This window comes from Musa acuminata, chromosome BXJ1-8, assembly GCF_036884655.1.
Source record: "Musa acuminata AAA Group cultivar baxijiao chromosome BXJ1-8, Cavendish_Baxijiao_AAA, whole genome shotgun sequence".
In the NCBI taxonomy this organism is placed as follows: Eukaryota; Viridiplantae; Streptophyta; class Magnoliopsida; order Zingiberales; family Musaceae; genus Musa; species Musa acuminata.
The window spans coordinates 44,940,602-44,962,064 of record NC_088334.1 but is presented as its reverse complement, the minus strand read 5'-3'; the positions used below and the strand labels follow the sequence as shown (position 1 = coordinate 44,962,064).

General features: G+C 37.8%; 3 protein-coding genes and 1 non-coding gene across 5 annotated transcripts; 2 read left to right on the top strand and 2 right to left on the bottom strand.

Annotated features, from left to right (window-relative positions):
- Positions 1 to 1,454: 1,454 nt before the first annotated feature.
- On the bottom strand, positions 1,455 to 2,689 carry LOC135588125 (chitinase-like protein 1). Its single transcript, XM_065080091.1, has 3 exons — positions 2,297 to 2,689; positions 2,070 to 2,223; positions 1,455 to 1,986 (listed from the first exon to the last, which is right to left on the bottom strand). The coding sequence occupies exons 1-3, from the start codon at positions 2,658 to 2,660 to the stop codon at positions 1,578 to 1,580; spliced, it is 927 nt and encodes a 308-aa protein (XP_064936163.1). The 5' UTR covers positions 2,661 to 2,689; the 3' UTR covers positions 1,455 to 1,577.
- Positions 2,690 to 3,697: 1,008 nt separating this feature from the next.
- TRNAQ-UUG (transfer RNA glutamine (anticodon UUG)) lies at positions 3,698 to 3,769 on the top strand. The gene has a single exon. It is a non-coding gene; the product is annotated as a tRNA-Gln (tRNA).
- Positions 3,770 to 8,580: 4,811 nt separating this feature from the next.
- Positions 8,581 to 9,937, top strand: LOC135588124 (fasciclin-like arabinogalactan protein 1). The gene has a single exon (XM_065080090.1). The coding sequence runs from the start codon at positions 8,886 to 8,888 to the stop codon at positions 9,717 to 9,719; it is 834 nt and encodes a 277-aa protein (XP_064936162.1). The 5' UTR covers positions 8,581 to 8,885; the 3' UTR covers positions 9,720 to 9,937.
- A 2,846-nt stretch (positions 9,938 to 12,783) lies between these two features.
- Positions 12,784 to 20,239, bottom strand: LOC135585136 (LRR receptor kinase SERK2-like). 2 transcript variants are annotated; one of them, XM_065080089.1, is made up of 12 exons: positions 20,084 to 20,239; positions 19,247 to 19,376; positions 17,593 to 17,725; positions 17,375 to 17,446; positions 16,222 to 16,365; positions 16,067 to 16,138; positions 15,863 to 15,928; positions 15,709 to 15,779; positions 15,442 to 15,582; positions 14,797 to 15,138; positions 13,531 to 13,925; positions 12,784 to 13,217 (listed from the first exon to the last, which is right to left on the bottom strand). In XM_065080089.1, the coding sequence occupies exons 2-12, from the start codon at positions 19,326 to 19,328 to the stop codon at positions 12,909 to 12,911; spliced, it is 1,827 nt and encodes a 608-aa protein (XP_064936161.1). In that variant the 5' UTR covers positions 19,329 to 19,376; positions 20,084 to 20,239; the 3' UTR covers positions 12,784 to 12,908. The 2 variants fall into 2 exon arrangements, with proteins under 2 accessions (XP_064936161.1, XP_018685890.2); XM_018830345.2 differs by lacking the exon at positions 20,084 to 20,239 and adding an exon at positions 19,733 to 20,055.
- Positions 20,240 to 21,463: the final 1,224 nt, after the last annotated feature.

Here is a 21,463-nt window from a genome sequence, read left to right as displayed (position 1 = left end):
ACTGAGATTTGTCTTTTATGGCATGCCGGCGAACAAGTTGCAGATGCAGACGGTGAGGAAACTGATCCGACTTGCATGCATGAGAAGGTGGAATGATGGCATCAGCCGGGAATTTGGACCTTGGAGCTCTCCACCATCGTCGCCTCTCAGAAAGTACACAGTTCGTGCATGGTACCGTCACTGGTACCCCCCCTCCCTCTTGCGTGGATTAGGATTGGCCGGGAGAGGATAAAGCTGGGAAGCAGGTGAGAAGGGTTAGAGAATAAGAGCTGTTCTGCTCTTGCATGGTATATATCCTCCACTAGGGTTCGTGCTGATTCAATTGGGAGATGCTTACGCGTCCAGAGAGGTTGGCCATGGTGCACTACGAATGTGGAGTGTAAAGGCAAGCAATTAGGCATGCTGGTTAAACAAATGGACCACTCTGGGATTGTTAATTTAACGAGGAAGCCATCGTCGTCTTCGATGGAGTGTCGTCGTCATGGTCGTCTCCAGCAGTTTCAGGTGTCGCCAGCAGATTGCTGGGCGTTTCGTGCCCGAGATGCCTCTTCTTCATCCTCCTCCTGCACGAGGAGGTATCACCAACATGAGGAAGGCTCTAATTAGTCTTCCTCGGTCAATCATTCAATGACAAGGATGGATGAGTTTGGATTGGTTGAGTTGCTTACACCTTTTCATCCGGCCAAAAGGTTATGGTTGATCAGATCTTGATGAGGAAAATTGCCAACGATGACAAGCAGTCTGTCTCCAAGCAATGGTTGAGTTGCTCCATTAAATGAAAGGAAAGGAAGCTGCTGCCAACTGCACTCAGCGCAGTGAACCTAATCGACCAACCTTGCTAACAAACGTTGCCATGATTGAGCTCGCCACTTTATAGCATCGATAAGTAACACTGTGGCTGTTGTAGCAAAACATTGCTTAAACAACAATCCAATGCCGAAAGCACCAAATGAACGCAAAAGTGAAATGACAGGATGAACTCATTTGATGCGGAAGGAATCTAATTTTATCTCTTGGTTAAATATATTTAATTAATTTAAGAATATTTACCATATGGTAACTTCTTAAATAAATTTTTCTATATTACTCGCAAAAAAAAAAGATTGAGGTATCATTAAAAGCAAGTGAAAGTCACGTGTATTTTTTCGATAGTATGATTCCATCTTACATTAATGAGATATATATAGAGATGTGAAACCTTAATAGTATGAGTTCACTCCGTAAGTCTAGCAGTTATTATTTATTTTATTATTATTATTTCCTCATGATTTCAAACAGTGAAAAATGGTTAATTCCTTGGATGATAGGAGTAGGGATTAGAAATTTGCATGTCTTTGTTTCCATGCAGAATATGGTTTGATTAGGAGCCAAATAACGATAGTATTTTCCTGTTTAAGCTATCGGTATTATTAACACTGAGCTTTTGATCGATAGATTTACTTGCAACGAATACATAGCTCACAGATCCCTCCATTTGATACCTTTATAGAGATTTATAGTGCATACAAATTCTTCCTTTTTTTGCAGCACTTGGAAGAAAAATACACACAGTCGCAACGATGGATAGTTTCAGGCGATTAAGTGGTACTGGAGGAGGTAGAAGAAGGATTGAATGCCTCTTGCTCGGCGCAATCCAAGTTATCGCTGGAGAATTGGCGGCCGACGCCCATCAGGTCGAGGTAATACTGGTAATGCGATATAATGTTGTTCATGCCGTCAACTGGGCCCTGGCCGCACACCTGGTCGCCGTAGAGAACGTTCATGGTGGCTCCGAAGCCCGGCAGCCTTTTGGCCAGGGTGTCGTTCTTGGTGGGCTTCCATTTCCCCACGAACACGTCGTGGGCGGATGGCTGCTTCTTCTTCATCGGGGTCATCCACCTGTAGATGGCAGCTTGGAATGCTAGGGTGGCGTTCTGCTCAAGGTACTCCGGGTGGTTCAGGAGATCAACCTTCAGGCCGTCCCCGATGGATCCGTAGTTGTAGTTCCTGCGTCTCATCGGCAATGGAGTCGGATCTCTGCCGAGCAATTGTGCTGCAGACGTTCTCGGACTGTGAGCAGAGTGACGTACCAGTAAACGGGCAGCGCGCCGCGGCCGTAGTAATCAACTCCGGGAGTGCATGGGTAGAGGTAGTTGTCGTCGCAGTAGGACTTGCTCGGGCTCATCTCGCGTTTGTAGCATAAGCCCCAGGCGAGCGGGCCGCCGGTGGCGACGCCGTACCCACCTGCACCAAAAGACCGAGAGCATGAGGCTTAAAAGGCCGGTGCATGGAGGTGCATGGAGGAGAGGGTCCTTGCACGAGGTCTTGCTGCCGACGTGGCCGAGGAAGGCGGCGACCTCCCCCATCTGCGTCTGCTTGCCGCCGGTGGTGCCGAAGCCGAGCGGCTGGTAGACGGCGGCGGCGGTGATGAAGGAGTGGTAGTCCCAGAATCCGACGGCCTGCGCCACGGGGGTGTTGCGCTTGCTGAAGAGGTTCTCGAACTGGTACACCTGGAAGAAGTCGGAGATGGTCTCGTTGCAGCAGTACACGCTGTTCTTGCACTCCCACCCCTTGTCGCACACCTTGGGCTTCGCCGAGGACGCCGCGGTTGCGCACCACGCGGCCAGTACCAGCAAATGCAGCACCACCGCCACCTCCATTGATGGGTTCTTCCTCGCCATTGTCTCTGGGATCTCTCGATGCAGGAGAGGAAGAAGATCTGCGTCTATATATTGACAGACGGCGGAAAGAAGAGATCGAGGTGGCATGCTGATGGCAGCAGCTGGCGCTTCAGGTGTTGCGTCGCTTAGAGTGTAAGGCAGGCAAAACCGGGGACACAATTGAGAGGAGGTCTGTCACCCATCAGAGATGGCCCTCAGCACCCGTTCTGGATGTGATCCACCACCAAGGATGAGATTGGCTGGAAATCTCATCATTTTTTCTTAGAAATTGGAAGAAAAAATCATAAAATTCTAAAAATTCTTTTAACTTTTGTGGTCTGATAATTTAACACAAGATATATTAAAAATCTAATTAAATTCTATTATCGCCTGTATAATGATTGGATAACCTTAAATTTTTATGCTTGTATTCCGATATCATAGTCGAAAGAGAAAAGAGTCTAGTTTCTTTTAATGTAGATTTACGAATGTTTTACTATATCCAAGCTAGCGGATAATATCATGCACACATGTTAGTCTTATCATAATATTTTAAGTATCATTAGATGAGATTTATGTGAAGAAGCTGTAACTTTGTCTCTCTCACACACTTTTTTACTAGGCTTATACATTAACGGGCAAATTTTTAAAAAAATATTTTTTATTTTAAATTTTTTTTATTAATGTCCATCCCATTTTTTAACATCACTCTCTCATGTTTTTCTACATCTCAAAATGTTTCTGATAAGATAAATAGAAAAACTTTTGTACTCTACATTGAACAAGTTTATAAGGTAAGATAAACGAATCCAACTATAATGTTTGTTAATAAAATTATAATATGTCAAAAAAATATTCATATTTTGTTTGTAGTATTTCGGTTTAGTCCCTACTACTACTAAAAATGAGCAAATACTATAATCAACTTACAAGAATTTGATGAGTTTATTATTATTATTAATTTAAGTTTAAATATTTTAAAATAATAATTTAAATTCAATAGAAATAATGGACCAATTAAGTTATCATTTCTAGGAATTATAGAAATTTGCACAGCCGGTCCCATGGTCTAGTGGTTAGGACATTGGACTTTGAATCCAATAACCCGAGTTCAAATCTCGATGGGACCTTAATATTTAACAAATAAAAAAAAATTGTGGAGATTTCCATGTATTTTGTGAATAAAAAATATTAATACACATTTTGATTTGTGAATATATATATATATATATATATATATATATATATATATATATACACACAATCATACTATTTTATCTTTAGGAGAAAAATTATTCTTGGTTCTTTATTAGATATCCACTCTCCAATTTTTTACCCTTCTAAATCTTTGATTGTCACGAAAATAAATAATATTATATATATGATCTAATAATCAATATAATTGACTCTGCAAAAGATTTAGATTTAAGTAAATAGATTAGGATGAAAATATTTATTTGGGATATGACATATTTTTTCATTATTTTAAAAACTTATATTTTATTTTTTATCAATATGCTGTTGGGTCAGTTCAAAAGCAGAAATACTCCTAGTTCCCTCTACTATTCTCTTCTTTATTTTCTTGAAGTTTTATAGAAAAATCAACAGTGTTGTATCATAGTCTAATTCAAAAACTTTATCAGGAGTACATCAATTAAAAAAGAAGAGAAGACTAGTAAATCTAAAAAATAATAATACTCATTGAAGTAAATACTTCTAATCTATTTCTTTCTATCTTCAATCAAAGGTGATAATTATCAATTTTAGATTATTAAAATAAAAATTTTATTTATCTCATATGAATTAAGAAATTTGGTAGAATATATGGAAAGATGCAAGAGTCTTCCATATACTACAATAAGCAAATAGATGATTTCCTATTTCATTGAATCATGATGGCATCAACATCAATAGAAGCCTAAAAAATATTAAAAAATATGTTTGGAGGCACAAACAATATAAAAATTTTAAAGTTTCAAATTCTTCTATGTGAATTCGAAACTCTTATGATAGATTTTGAATCTATAATTGATTTTTTCTCAAAAGTTTCTTCCATTATAAACCTAATGAGATATTATGATGAAAATCTAAAAGATTATAGTTTTGATATGATTTCTATTACTATTACTATTGAAGAAGCTAAATATATAAGTATATTGTCTATTAATGAATTAATGGGTTCACTTTTAGTTCATAAAAAAAAAATAAACATATTTTCAAATAAAATTTCAAAATATGCTTTTCAAATGAAGATAGATCAGAAAAAGGATAAAAAAACTTCAGAATCCATATCTGAAGAGAGATATCAAAATGACAAAGGACGAGGCCGATCAAATAAATGTAACAAAGAAACTAGTCGATTTTTTTTAAAAAAATTAGACATATTGAAAAATGATTACTGGTAAAAAATAAAAATCCAAATGTCCCTCTCTGCTTTACTGTAAAAAAATATGGTCATATTAAAAAAGATTATTGGGATAAAAATTAAATAAATTATCATGTGGAAAATAATAGCAAAGAAAAGATGAAGAAAATATTTTTTTTTTAGCATAAAGAATATTTTAGATCTATTTAGTTTTTAGATAGTGGATATAGTAATCATATGATATATGACAAAAGTTTATTATAAAAGCTTGATGATTCATTTAGATTTACAGGAAATGATAGTAAGGTTCATATGAAAGAAAAATGAATAGTTATTGTGAATACCAAATCTAGTAAAAAAATTATTAATGATATGATATTTATTTCTAATTTAAAATAAAATCTCATTAGTATAGGACATTTGATGAGAAAAAGATATTATGCTATTTTATATGATTAAAAATATTTTATTTGTAATAAAAAATCAAAAAATTAATAGCAATCAAAAGGATGACAAAAACCAAAGTGTTACCCTTATTATTTTCATATTTCTCCTTATATATTGCTAATAAATCGATATTATGATATAAAAGCTATGATTATCTGAATTTTTGTGGATCTATATAAACTATCTTACATGACGAATCTTTCAAAATTCAAACTGATAAGAAGATACTTAATAACAAGGCTAAAGTTGATAAAAGTTCTAATAAAAAGAACGAAGAGCCACAGTTGAACAAGCCAAAAATTTTGAATTCTATTTCATCTATCACTAGTGAACCTATTACAAAGGTTGCAAGAGCACAAAAAATGATGAAGATGAGATTGACAATTCTAAAGAAATTTTTGATAATGAACATTCAAAAGGACAACAAGATAGAAAGTCTCAAGCAACAATAGTGATTATGAGTCTTCTAAGAAAAATAAAGATAAGCAACCACTAAAGAGTTCCAAAAATGTTAAAGATGTAAAAATAGTGAATGCAACATCGAAGACTAGTTTGTTGATATCTTCACAAAAGCTTTAACAAATTTTTTTATTATGAAAATAATTTCAAGTTATAACTATTTAAATTAAGGGAGTGTGTTAAGATTAATTCAAATGGTTAACATTAGATAAAATAAAAGATACAATTTAAATTTAAATAAATATATTAGGATAAAAAGATTTATTTAGAATATGATAGATTTTTTTAATTATTTTAAAAACTTATATTTTATTTTTTTAGTCAATATAAATAAATATTAATAGATAAATCCAGAAAACACCTAAGATGAAAGTACTTCTTATTATTCTCTTCCCTGTATTATAAATAAATAAATAAAAAGCTAACAGTCTTAACGCACATGGAAGCGAATCCAAAGCGTCGGTGGGCCCACTGCCTGCGCAGATGGCACCGGCACGAAGACGCAACCCACCCAGACGGCGTTGTCGGCGCCGGCGATGCCGGATCTGCCCACGTCTCGTCCTTACCCCGCACATCACCCATCCGCCGTCGCCGTTCCTCGCCGGTGTCCGGATCGCAGGTCCGGAGGCCGACGCCCTCCGCCGTCCCCTGCCGACGAGGGCAGAAAGAAGACGCTCGGCTGTCACTCCTGCAGACGATGCCGGAAGCACGTGCCGCTTGTCACTGCCATTTTGTCTCTTTCTTAGTCTTTTCTATTGACTCTTGTTCTATTATACACATGATTGAAGGGGCTCTTTATATATATATATATATATATATATATATATTGTAGTGTCATATATCAAATTAAATTCAATACATCAAAAATGTGTTATCTATACTGTTAAATCACAAATGTTAGCATTAAATTTTGGTTATCAGAGTTAATCCTATCGGGACTCAATATGATTTATTTCTCAAATCAATCTCAAGGTAGACTCCTCAAGTAGTGTTCAAGCCATGCAAAACTACGTTATGATACTCTTAATAATACTCGTATGAAGTTTAAATTAACAATCTAGTCAAATTGATCGGAGTTTTGTTCTGTATCTAAGAATTTATTTATGCACCTCTTCTTTTTATAATGGGTGTTCTACTCATTCACTGTATGTTGTATGTTGTATGTTCGTATAATAGTGGGGCCATGAAGTTCGACTATAACTATCATAAACTTTGCGTTAAATCTGAGATTACATAATTATCCCTTGCATGATAATTATTGGGCACAACTGATTGACTTTTCCTTTTAAAGGAACTTACAAGACATTGATATGATGATAAATGGTCAATCAAGTGACACCGTTGTATCGGACTTGTGGAGATGGATACTAATTTGGATTTAGTTTTTTTTTCTCCAGTTGATCTCAAGATAAACTCCTCTAAGTAATGTCTAAACCTTGAAAACTATATCGGGGCACTCCTAACAATACATATCTAAAACTTAAATAAATTATCTAATCGAATAGATCAGACTTGTTCTACATCTCACGATATTCTTGTGTACCTCCTTGGGTGTTTTAGATTATTACAAACATTCATTGTGTGGTTCGTATAGTAATGAGAGCATAAAGTTATAATTATCATCAGTCTACGTCAAATTCAAGATTGTATAATTGTCCCTCATATGGTAATCATCGGGCACAGAGGTGGTTTTTCCTTAAAGAAAATTTGTAATATATTAAGTTAGTAATGAACAATTAATCCAAGTGACTTCGTTGTGTTAAACATGTATAGCCCATTAGTGAGTTACATAGAGCTAACATGTCACTTGTGTTGATCATGTATAGTCGATTCGTCAACCACGTAACCTAATGGTGTGATCCAAATAAAACTAATATATCAATTAATGCACGGCACTAACACATGGATCCCATGATTTTTGCCGTGACGTATAACATGTTTAAACTATTTTACGAAAGAAAATTATCATATTATTATTCTTAAAAAAAAAATCATTCTCGCAAACTGCGTTGATCCGTCGAATTACCAATCATATATAATGTATACAATGGAAGAGTGTCACAAAGGACCCACATATTTAAAAAAATACAAAATTTGTACATAATATTAAAAAAAATGACGATTAATGTATAGTCAATCATGCAATCAATCAATAATTATATATGATGTGCTTTCTCCGAGGCTTGTGGTGAAAACAATGCAAATGGCTAAACAGTGCATTAATTACCTGTCGGCAATCTCTTCAATTACTTGTAAGGGCGAGTCACCGACAAAAGTATTATTGCTCAAGTAATAATACTATTTCATAATTTTTATTTGATTTTATGATATAAAGAATATAAATTATGTTCTATCATATGTTAAATATATTGATTGACTGCATTATAATTACTGTTGCATGCTGAGGAGGAGGAGGAGGAGGAGGAGGAGGTCGGTAAAAGCCAAGCCTGCAAGGCACCGGAGATCTGGATCTACCTGGAGGACACTGTTGCTGTTGCCCATTGCTCCTCCTCAGCTAATTTAGCTTCATCTCAGATGAACTCTTCCCTGAGGTAACACAAGTCTGGTGATAGACATTACATTGTGGAGAAGACAGACAGCGATGGGACCTTTTGGTTCATCCAAATCCGGAGGTGGTGTCCTTCTTCCATGTGAAGCTCCCAAGTAGATTCACCTCTCTGTCACTGTTCTTTCCAACACCTTCTTCCCAAATCTGCCCTTTCTTTTTCCCACTGTTCATCTTTTTAGTTGGAATAATGCAATGTTTCCTCATCATATATTATTATTTTATGAGGAGTAGATCTTAGATTGAAGACAACCAAAAGCCAAGCTTGCTGTAATAATATCACACAGTTGGGGCATTCACTTTCTGCTTTGCTTCCCACACTTGTCATCCCTGCCATCATCATTTCCTCCGCACTCAGCTAACATTCCTCTCTCTCTCTCTCTCTCTCTCTCTCTCTCTCTCTCCGACAATGAGGCGGCAGCAGCTCCTCGTGTACCACCTCTTGATCTTTCCACTACTGTGCGTGCCTCTACCGGAGGCCTCCGGCACCGCCCCTAGCGGTGTCGGCAGGGTCATCCACATCGGGTCAGCGATCTCGTCCCTGGCGGCCAAGGGCCCTGCGGCAGCACCCCCCAAGCAGACCAACCTCACGTCGGTCATGGCGAGGAAGGGATGCGCTACCTTCGCGGGCCTCCTGGCCTCCACCGCCGACGCGGAGCAGACGTTCGTGAGCAACGTGGACGCGGGGCTCACCGTGTTCTGCCCCCTCGACCAGGCCATGAAGCCCTTCCTGCCCAAGTTCAAGAACCTGACCGCCGACGGCAAGCTGTCGCTTCTGCTCTACCACGCCATCCCGGTCTTCTACTCCATAGAGTTGCTGAAGACCGGCAACGGCGTCATGAACACGCTGGCCACCGACGGCACCGCCAAGAACTACAACCTGACGGTGCAGAACGAAGGGGAGCAGGTGACGCTGAAGACGAGGCTGACGGTGTCCACCATCACCGCCACGCTCATCGACAAGGACCCCCTGGCGGTGTACGCCATCGACAAGGTGCTGGAGCCGGCGGAACTGTTCAAACCGCCCGAGGCCCCCGCTCCGGCGCCCGCGCCGGAGGCGGACAAGATGGCGGAGGCGCCCAAGGCCAGGAAGTCAAGGAGGGCATCGCCGCCAGCACCGGCAGGGCCGGAGGAGCAGCCAGCGGATCAGAAGGCAGCCGACGAGAGCGCTGCCGGGAGGACTGGCGTGGCCGCGTTGGCGGCGGCTGTCATTGCGACGGCGGTGGCGGTGATTGCGGCCTGAGCTTTCTATCTTGCTTCCTGTTTTTGCTTTCGAGCTTTTGCTTCGGGAAACAAAATTAACATGCGCTTTAATTTTGTTTCCGCTTCTCTGTGTTTTGTGTGTTGGGATTGCTTCTAGCGATCGGTGTTGCCTGTTCTGTACTAAGCATGCTCTCTCTCATAGTGTACTTAAAAAGGGATAAAGCTCTTATCAATGGATTGCATTGTGATTTGTTTTGAGTGCATACACTCATAAAATTTTAATCAAAAAAATTCCATCCTGTTTTAAATTATTTATATATATTTATCCAAATCTTTGGATCAAATTTTTTTTACCTTCACCACAGGCCAAAAGATACAATCAAAGTTATCAAGAGATCTTCCAATATTTGCATTCATCTAACAAAACAAAAAAGCAGTAATCAAATGACCACATTTAGAGACCTTTTGTTTCACTTGAGTGATGTGTTCAGAAGATGGATGGCTTTAGACTGGGGAGCATGGAGGCCCCATCACAGCAGGGAGAGAGGTCTTCCTCCCCCTCCTTTATGAATCAGATCTCTGCTTGTTTGGGATTGCAGAAATATGATTTACAACAACAATAAAATCACTTTAGATTGATGAGGAAGGAATTGTTTGTGCAACAGCAGGATATGGTTAGAATCTCAAATTAAAAGCTTCTTTCTTTGACTTGCATAGATTTCTGAAGGCATCTTTAGCTTCTTTGTGGTTCTTTGCTTCTGCTGCAATCTTATGAGGAATTAACAAAAGGAATTGCTTACTTTGAGGAGATTGGAAGGAAGGGGGTCAATTGTCCCAAACAATTCTGTTCACAGGCAAGGAGAGTTCTTCCAAGTGGGACTGAAACAGAGCTTAGAACTTGAGCAAGACAAACAAAGAATGGCAAGTTTGGCATCTGAGAATAGATCAAGTTATGGGAGTGAAAGAATAACTATGAGCTATTGCAGAATTGAGTGATGGAAAATGGATTCATCCCATAATAATTTGTCATATATCAAACAACCTTATTTCAAAGAACTTCTTCCCTCTAGTCAAAAGAATGCAAGTGTGTAGTCAAACTTTATTACCAGTAGACTCTCTCCCCCCTCTCTCTCTCTCTGTGATGTCCACATCTGGGTGGGTCTTCACTAAGTTGAACAAGACAGACATGGCTAAAGTGTCAGATCTTTTCTTTAACCATGGACAATTTTATTTTATCATCCAATATTTCATATTTGGAAGGAACTGTATGAAGAGGAAAAAGAAATTGTTAATTAAGGATCATGTGCTCTAACAATCTCATATGTATCATTAGGGGTTTTTGATCTTTGTGTGGATAGAGATAAATGCTCCACATAGAGAGATTGAGGGAGAACTTTTCAGGATCTGTGATATAAATCATGTAAGAGTTTACAAACTCAAGTTTGGGCTAAATCAAAAGAGAATTCATCATTCTTACAAGAATTTGATTATCTCCAATCATATAATCCTTATATGCACTGTAACTAAAAACAAAAATAATGCCAAATTCCTGAATTATAAACCTGATCTGTGACACCTTTTCAAGCACAGAAACATAAACTGCAGGAAATGGAAGTGGTGGTACAATGAGAGCTCTTATTGATGGCCACCAACCTGTGTTGTGCAGGAGGGCAAGTTCTGCACATGTGCTTCTGAGTTCTGACAAGGCCTTTCCCTGATGATTGAGCTCAAGGAGAGTAGCAGAAACCAACACTGCATGACTCCAGCAAAAGAGATACAGCTGATGAGAAATCTTTCTTTTGGGTGGAGAAAAGTTGATCCAGTCTTGACAATGACTGGATCAAAGTTTTGTGAAGACTAGAAGCAGAACATATGAATGAAATAAAACAAATGTGAAAGAAAAGGGAAAAATAGTAACATCAAAACCTTCACAAAGTTTACACTAATAGATCTACTGATTTATGTTCCTAACATTTCCCCTCATGTCATCTGAAGGCTCTATTGATTTATGTTATTAATGATTCATGTATTTTGAAGTATAGTTTGTAGCAGAGACTAAAACCAAAAACAAAAAGCATACTGCAAAAATCAGAAACAAGGTCATTGTTGTCATTGGTACTGAAAACTAGTGTGAGTTTGCACCCCCACAGCACAATGATCTGTACCAAAGGCTTAAGAAGAAGATTGACTCCTCAACAGTTTGCAGATATTTCCTGTACCAGATGAGCTCTGTTCAATCACATGCTATATATGCAGCTGTGGATCAATTCCTCTAGAGTTACCAACCACTATAATAATGTGAGTTCACAGGTTCTTTCCTAACAACTTCAGAATTTCTGATTTGTAGTAATAAAATCAAATATTTCTCATGTTATCAGTGAATAATATGATTTCAAATTTTACATTTCTCTCTCTTTAATTTTCATGATTTTTAATTAAGGCTTTTGTGATGTCTGTGTACCAACTAGTTAAGCCTTGTTGTAAATGATAAGGTTCAGTAGACTTCTCAAATATCACATAAATTTTATATGAATTAATAAATTATAAAAATATTAAGATTTTAAATATTAATATATATTATCGGTTATTTATCGGTCCGACCATGTACCGATGCCAAATATATATCTGGATGCCGATACAATTTATTACATTAGGTATTGGACCAATCTTTAGAACCTTGTAACCATAAATACCAAAATAAATCACATTGGAAGCTCAAAATAATTACATTGATATTCATGATCAATGAAATATTCCTGGTTACCAATTTTGTATTATACATTTTAATTTACTTATTCGAATCGATAAATAAATTATTACAAAACATCGATCGATAATGTGTCGATCTAATGTATTTAAAATCTTGCTAACCAGATCATCATACTTAGATATTCCAATATATCCAAATGCTTCATCATTGTACATTCATGTCATCTTTGAAGTCAATAACATTTTTTCATTATAGAATAAAAAAATTATACCCAATTATTTTAACCAAAATCACTTCTTCCAATAAAGACATTTATATAGTACAGTTCAGCAAAACCATTTGGAATTGGCACAAAAAGAAAAAAATGCAATTTGTAGAACAGATGGGAGGGATATGACAGCCAAGTAGAAGGATCCCTTTGTGTCCATTTAACCGCCAATTAATACATAACTGATACAAAAAGGAGAAGAGATCAAGTTTCTATTACTACTTCCACATTTCAAGTGTCAATGTCACATATCATCTTGCACCGGAGAGTTCTATTGCATCTTGATTATACAATGAGTCCTCACCCCAATCAAATCTTCTCTGCAGCCTCTCGTATTCTTGCCTGACCTCAACTTGCTGCCACTCTTCCCACCTCTCGGCCAGACCCTCTCCTTCTAGCATCCGCACGACTTCTGACATTGTTGGGCGGTCCTCTGGCGACGCCTGCGTGCAAAGAAGAGCGACCTGGATCATCATTTCAACCTCCTGGCCGTCGTACTCATTGTTGAGGTTTCGGTCGACGATATCACCCAGTCTCTTTTCCTTTTGTAGCTTCTTCACCTGCATAAGAATCATGCAGGAAGTTGACATACACCATGAATGGAACTGACAAAATATCCATCTACCATGCTTTGCTGCAGAAAAATGGAAATTATAATTAACAGAAAAGGCATTCATTTGGGCAAGCACCACCTACAGGAACAAATACAACCATAGATATACCATGCCCAACACACAGGAAGATATCTTTACTGTCCAGATGCTACAAGTGTTTAATTATTATTGCATCTATGCATGATTTAACTAAGAAAATGCAATTGCAACCATTGAATTGTCAAAAAAAAATGATAACAACCAAGGTAATTCAGCTTACATGATCAAGCAATAAAACATCATCTTCTTCCTCTAGGCGTGAAAAATCAATTGCACGCTGTCCTGTGACAAGTTCCAGAAGCATGATTCCATAACCAAAGACATCAGTCCTCTCAGATGATTTCCCAGTGGATAAATACTCAGGTGCTATGTGACCCATAGTTCCACGAACTTGAGTTGTGACAGATGTCTTTCTCACATCTACCAATTTTGCCAAGCCAAAATCACCAACAACAGCCTCAAAGTCCTCATCAAGTAAGACATTTGCAGCTTTAACATCACGGTGGATTATTTTAGGACTGCAATGTTCATGGAGGTACTCTAATCCACGAGCAGTGCCTAATGCCACTCGTTTTCTGGTAGGCCAATTTAATACTGGCTCCCCTGGTTTAAAATCTGCAGTCATGACAGCAAGACTATAGTCAGAATCAAAAGTATGATGCATAACAGAATTCTGTGTTCAATACACCAAATGGTTATCTATAAATGATTTTATACTCATCCAGAACTTATGACATGTACCACTAAACATATTGACACGTTTCCAAAGTGCCACTTGAGCTACTAGAGGGCCAGATAAAATTATCACTTATAACATGTACAACAGCACTATTCACTCATGGGTCTCTTTGGAAGAACATAATCACTAATTTATCTAGTATAACAGAATACCAATAAAATGATTAAGTACTAATCCAGTAACCAGTGTCCAAAACAACTCCATGGCATTCCTTACCGATAACTAGTAGTTCTTCAATAGATTGCATGACTTTAAACATTGTAGCTCCTAACTTACGGGCCACCAACTATCAAAGAGTCATTTCTATCTCTTCGCTGGAAGGTCAAAAAATTAATCTGACACCTGCTATAGCACCACCCATCAGTCTGATCAAAATACCATGTGCACAGCTTAAAATTGTGCAACAAGACCTAGCAGAACTGAAACTAGATGTGAGCTTTTCTTCAAAAATGAAAAAGGAAGATTGAGGGGTCACGATGACATAGAATTTGCAGAAAAATCATCAATTAATTGAAATAATTCCAACAAAATTCATTCCGTGCATACAGTGACAATATATCGATCTGAGATGAATGGTAGCCAAGACATAAAAAACATGTAAGTCACATAAAAATTTAAACTCACACGCATGGAGTAATTCCCATTATCACTTTGATCATCCATTACTCAAGTTAACATGTAACAATATGGTGAATATGATGCATTAGTGGACACTTCAAGTCAGTAGTAACTAAAAAGGACTAGTACCTCGTAGACGGTATGCAACACTCAAATTTTGCATAAAAGGATAGACCAGAAGCCTTTCTGTTGGTGTCGTGCAGAAGCCAATCAACCTCAAAAGATTTCTGTGGACAGCTACACTTATCATCTCAACTTCACGTAAAAAGGCAGCTTCCCCTCCTGGACTCTCATAATCAGTCAACCGTTTGACAGCAATTTTTGTGCTATCTGGAAGCACTCCTTTGTATACTTTTCCAAAACCACCCTGTCCAAGGACATTCTTTTCACTAAATCCATCTGTTGCAATCTGTAATTCTCGATAAGCGAATCTTTTCAATTGTCCAAAAGCAATTCTACGATCATCTTCACCTACATATAATAGTGATGACAACTGATCAGGTAAATTCTGCAAGATGACAGTTCAGTGAACAAAGATTTATATTTACAATGATGTACAAGATGTTCTGACTACTAAGCCTTAGCCAGCACATGCAATAATAATGTAACAAAAAAGCAATGTATTTTAATGTATTTTTGCAAAAAATGATCAAGAACTAATGCTCGATTCTTCCTCCGCTCATCTCCAATTTGAATCATTGAATGTTGCAAGGTACAAATGACTTTTACTTGGAATTTTCAAAAAGAAACAGATACATAAATAAGATATGAAACCTGCAACATCTACAAACTCTTCTCGTCGATAGCCTTTCCTCCGGCTCTTGCATATAAGAAATACAACCCCTATAACAAGGAGTAATATGACACCTCCAACAATTCCAAGCACAATTCCTATTTTTGAATTTGGTGATTTTCCTGCCAAGACAAAAATGTATGGTCAGTTTTCTAGAACAACTTGCAAAACCTTATTTTACCAAATAGTCAATTTTCCTGCAAATACTGAAACTTCAAATTTGAAGCCCAATGATGTACAATGTTAACCTTGAACAGACACGCTCGAAGCACAAAGGTGCTGCTGATTTGTACCACAATTCAGATTGTTACCTGTAAAGCTGCACCAAATAACCAAATCGGATATGAATACAAAGACTAGAGCACATGCCTGCCTGCATGCATAACAACAAACTGCTCATACTTGTATCTGGCTACTTGAAATAGTTCGTCAGGTATCTGTCCAGATAGGCCATTGAGAGCTAGACGACTGCCATGAACAGTTGAAGCAAAGAAGAGAAAAGAATGACTCCATATTATGCTTTTAAACAGAAAACAGAACAAAAACACTACTTTTACATTTCCCTGAAAATGAGTTGTTCATTCCACAAAGGAATTATATACTTACATGTCATTTAGTACAGTGAGATTTGTAAGAGAATCAGGAATGTTCCCTGTAAGATTATTTTGACTAAGAATCCTGAGTAATGTCAACAAAGAAAAAAAAGTTAGCTTTGAAGTATGATTAGATGGTTTGGATCAGTCAATTACTATCCTACTGACAAAATCTGAAGCTTAGCAAGCTTGCCAAGGGAAGCTGGTATCTCTCCACTGAGACGGTTAATTTCCAAATCCAAGTTTGTCAAACTAGAGAGGTTTCCGAACTGTTCAGGTATTCCACCAGTTATATTGTTGCCAGGCAACGACCTGCATAAATTATACATCAAATAATTTAGAACAAGGCTCACTGGAAAATCAGACAAAAGTAGCTCCACATATGATAATAAGTCTGACCACTTCACACATGTTTGGTTAAGTGCAGAATAAGTTATATAAGGCCAAAGGAAATGATGATATTTTTCCACTTATGTACAGAATAACTATCATATCAATTGTTACTTCACCAGTCCCTTGATAAGTTGGTATCATGGAAACAAAGAAACAACAAAGGGAACCCCTAACATATATCAAGCACATAAGCAATGACAAATGATCTCTAAAATCAAACTGATCATTAGTGCAGGACAGGTTATGATTCACCTCAATTTTACTTTCTTTGTCTTTTGTCCTTTACTTTTCTTTTTCCAAGTTAATATTGTTCTTAATCCCATAAGTCATGGTACTTATATATGCAAAAATAATCATGCCTAATATTTAGAATCTCTAGATGCTAGAATGTTCTGCAAGGCACTATTGTCATTCTGTTTATAATTTCTGGTTTGCACTTCTGTTTCTATTTTATTATTTACTTTCCTCTTTGCCTATATGTGTGTTTGTTGGGAGGTAGGGGTTTGAGACCAAAACAGTTGGCTTTGATTTTGAAGAAGAATTTTTCTTGCTATTTTTAACATGAGCTAGAGACGTCGTCATGACTATCTTGCTTCATCTTAATTTAAACAGACAAAAATAATCAAATAAAAGAACTCCTCCTCAAAGAAGCATAAAGTTGAACTGTGTAGCTATGATAGGTTTCACTGACCACAGGTTGGCCCCTATCATCGAATTTGGCTTTACCAGGAGAATCATACCATACAATGCAAAGTCTACAGTCATGTTAAAAATGATCAAGGGTATTGATTTTGGTTAATTGTACATATTATAGAAAGACGAAAATGTTTGCAATGTATTCAGTTCTAAAAGGATGAAATACATATGCACATCACTGAACACGATACTACTAGCTTATTAAATGTTCTGAAATATAAATTATACTTACAAAACAGTTAGATACTGCAGTTCTCCAATTCTTGGTGACAAGATTCCATTAAATCCCATGGAAGACAATGTTCTGAGGCAACAAAAGTAACATATAATGAAGCAAATTTAGCATGCACACTCTGGACCAAAGAGGCCAATAGTTCATTACAGCTGAAGTTAAGATTCTAGATGATAAATTATATTAAGTCATAACAAGGTGCAGAACAAATGACATACACTTGAACAACATTATTGTTACTGTCACAGATAACAGAGTTCCATGTGCAAGGGTTGACTTGATTTTGGTTCCAATCAATGAGTTGATTACTAGTCGCATTTAACTTAATCTTCATGTCATATAATGCATCACCTGGAAATAGATCAAGATTACACATATGTCATCATAATTAATAGAATAAATATAGGAGAGAGAAAAACTGAAAATAGAAACAAAAGATGTGAAACCACAAAAAAGTATCTTAACCAGTTCATAAGAAGAAATATTTCTTTGTATTTTGTCAACTAACACAGATCCCTCAATCATCAGTTGTCACTTCAGAGAAATTTAAATTGTATATTGACCAACTCAGATATATGTAAAATTCAAGCCGCATTAAAAACTGGAAATTTTACCTTAAAGTAGCATTCCAATAACATAAGGTTGCTGGATAGACTCCTAAGTAACATCAAAGCTGCTAGAAAGACTCCCAAATAATATCAAAGTTGCTAGAAAGTCTTCAAAAGAAGAGGCAAAAGGGAAATCATGTAGAAAGGTACAATATAGTCTTTCGCTTTTCTGGATTATCTTATTACATGTTAAGTTCTGCCGGTGAGTTCATTTATATCTTAAAATCCAGTGACTCCTAATGGAGGAGGCAGATGACTTCTTTGTTCTAATTTTAAGTGCTGCCAGAGGCTACATATCCTGAATATCAGTTTTTGCACCAGTTCAGTGAAACTAGCATAAGTTATTTGTGTTCTGCAAATTCATGTTTGGTTGGTGAAAACAATCCTAAATGTTGATCAGCTTGTCTACCATGATAACCTTAAGTTTGATGTTTATGTTCTATGACATCTATGATTTCCCAAAACATTCTAACATGCTTACGTGTAAAACAAAGATATTGGCTATACAAGATCATGACAAGCTGAAGTTGATTGAGAATGGAAGACATAATGAGTTACACTTTCATTTTCATCACTGGCTTATTATATAAGTGAATAAACCAGCAAAGGTATACAGAATGTAATATACCCAACCTTATAATCTTTATTTAGGTTGGCAAATCATGTCAGTGGTGAAACTCCAAACTTCCATGTAAGCAAAGAGGTTAAAAATCTCAATCCATTCTCAGACAATAAAAATCTAAAAAAGAAAAAAAATACAACAGCCAAGTAAGAACAAGTGCTTAATAAATGATTAACTACAAATAAGTATCCAAGCAGTCAGTCTAAAGCCAGTGGACATAGTTCCTCTTTGTATTATCTGCAAATGAATTGAATGTTTAGTTACTTCTAAGAGAAAAAATGAACATTGTGTATCAAACACTAATAGGGAATAGGTGGCATCTAGAGAATCATATATAAGTTGCAACATTTATAAAGTAATAAATCTTTGACTACTCTCTCAGATAACCAGAAGAGGGGACTTCATACATAAACCGATAACCTACGAAGGCCTGAAATTTTGTATTTAAAAAGGTTAAAAACTATTAATCTCAGAGTAGAAACACGCACTTATGCCTCTTGCAAATAACATATATGCATATTTCTGTGTGAAATCCAACATTGCAGAGCATATATCTCACATATAGATATTAGAAGATAATCAAATTGACAAAATTAACGTTTTCACAACTTTTAAACACAAGTATAAAAGCAAGTGGAGCACCTTGACGATCAGATTCAACCCTGGATTGCAGAGATATCAACACACAGAGTAGATAAACCACCTTCATATTTCTAGATAGCATCGCCTCTTGCTCGTTTAATCAATTTAGTCGTCAGCTGAGGGAAAACCCCTACAAGAATAATTTCTTTTGTTACCACAGAAAGATTAAGTCTACTACATAGTATATAAAGATAATTAACGATTCGGAGAAAGATATGTAGACATGAACGGAAAGTAGATGACCCTTAGGATGCGTGGCACGACCTCAGGCTTACTCCGAAAAACCATTTTCAAGTTTGCAGGAAGCATGTGTTTTAAAGATAAAGGAACTCAAATTTTCAGTCTTCTTCTTCTGGGTTTCACCCTTTTTTTCTTTTTTTTTTCTTTGCCTTTTTCTTTTCATGTGAGATTAATTGGATTAGGAGGTTGCCGAAGTTTACAGAACAGCCAAAGAAGTCAATGCTACTATCCATATCTCACAAAGACCTTTTCTTTCTGCAAAGGCAATTTGGGGTCAGAACTATCTTCTTCGTCTTCTCTAACAAGCTGTGGCCTTTTTCTGAATTCCGCCTCATATTAACTCCAATAGATGCAAAAGAGAATAAATTCTCTCAAATACATACTTCCACCAACAACCACGCGTGATCTCAGAGCAAGAAACAATCGGCGAAACCGAATGTCCTCGGGAGGCGATGGAAAGGGGAAAAGGGAACGCAAGAACAAGCGATCACACATGATTTCTCGAGAGAACACATCCCGGATCCGGATTCCGGGAGCGAAAGAAGATTAAGCAAAAGGGTAAAGAGATCCAGCGGCAGAAGCAGGAGAAAGACACACCTTTGCCGAGCGATGCCCCATCCATTAATAGCACGACAGTGATCAGCTCCCCCCCCACTTGAACCCTGCGCTGATCTACTTGGAGTTATGAGAGAGAAAGAGAGAGAGAAAATTGCTCTTCACACATCGGCTTTCACAGAGAGAGAGAGAGATGTTGATCTACCCTGAAAGCGTACCCGTGTGGAAGGGCAAACGAAAGCGGGGCCCACAATTTTTGCTCCGAAGTCCGTGTCGAGAAGTAGAGAGAGAGAGTTGCTGTTGACGCATCATTCGAACCCAAAAGCATACTCGTGTGGCAATTAGGGGTTGCTTATTTCCTCACGAGACTCTGCGAGAGCGAGAGAGAGAGAGAGAGTTGCTCTTTGACACGTCAGTATAACCACTCAAAGCACACTACCGTGGCATCCGGGGGAAACGAAAGCGGGGCCCACATCTTTGGTTGCTTATTTCCACTCGAGAACCCCAGAGAGAGAGAGAGAGCGTAGCCACTGACCCATCAGCGTTACTCGAACTCATACCCATGTGACAATTGGGGAAACGAAGCGGGGCCCACATCTTTATTTGCTTATTTCCACTCGAGATCCCAGAGAGAGAGAGAGAGAGCGTAGCCACTGACCCATCCGCGTCACTCGAACTCATACCCATGTGACAATTGGGGAAACGAAAGCGGGGCCCACATCTTTGGTTGCTTATTTCCACTCGAGAACCCCAGAGAGAGAGAGAGAGAGAGCGTAGCCACTGACCCATCAGCGTCACTCGAACTCATACCCATGTGACAATTGGGGAAACGAAAGCGGGGCCCACATCTTTGGTTGCTTATTTCCACTCGAGAACCCCAGAGAGAGAGAGAGAGAGCGTAGCCACTGACCCATCATCTTCACTCGAACTCATACCCATGTGACAATTGGGGAAACGAAGCGGGGCCCACATCTTTAGTTGCTTATTTCCACTCGTGATCCCAGAGAGAGAGAGAGAGAGAGAGAGCGCGTAGCCACTGACTCATCAGCTTCACTCGAACTCATACCCATGTGACAATCGGGGAAACGAAATCGGGGCCCACACTTTTGGTTGCTCGAGGCGGTGGGCTTTCTCCCGGCAGTAAACTCCACCGAGTTCATCATGCCGGAGAGGGTTTTTCTATTTCTTCAATATTTCTAATATGATTTCTTTTTTTCTCTTTTCCTTCTCTTTTGGGTGAAGACAACAGAAACTCCCCATCACATCAATCCGAATCAATTACTCCATCCAAGTCTGATGTCAGATCATAAACTCTTAAACAAAACCAAATCACAATTAATATTATCATCATTATCACTATTATTTTCTCTCGATCATATTATACGTACTACAAATATGTATACCCTAAAAAAGCGGACGGGC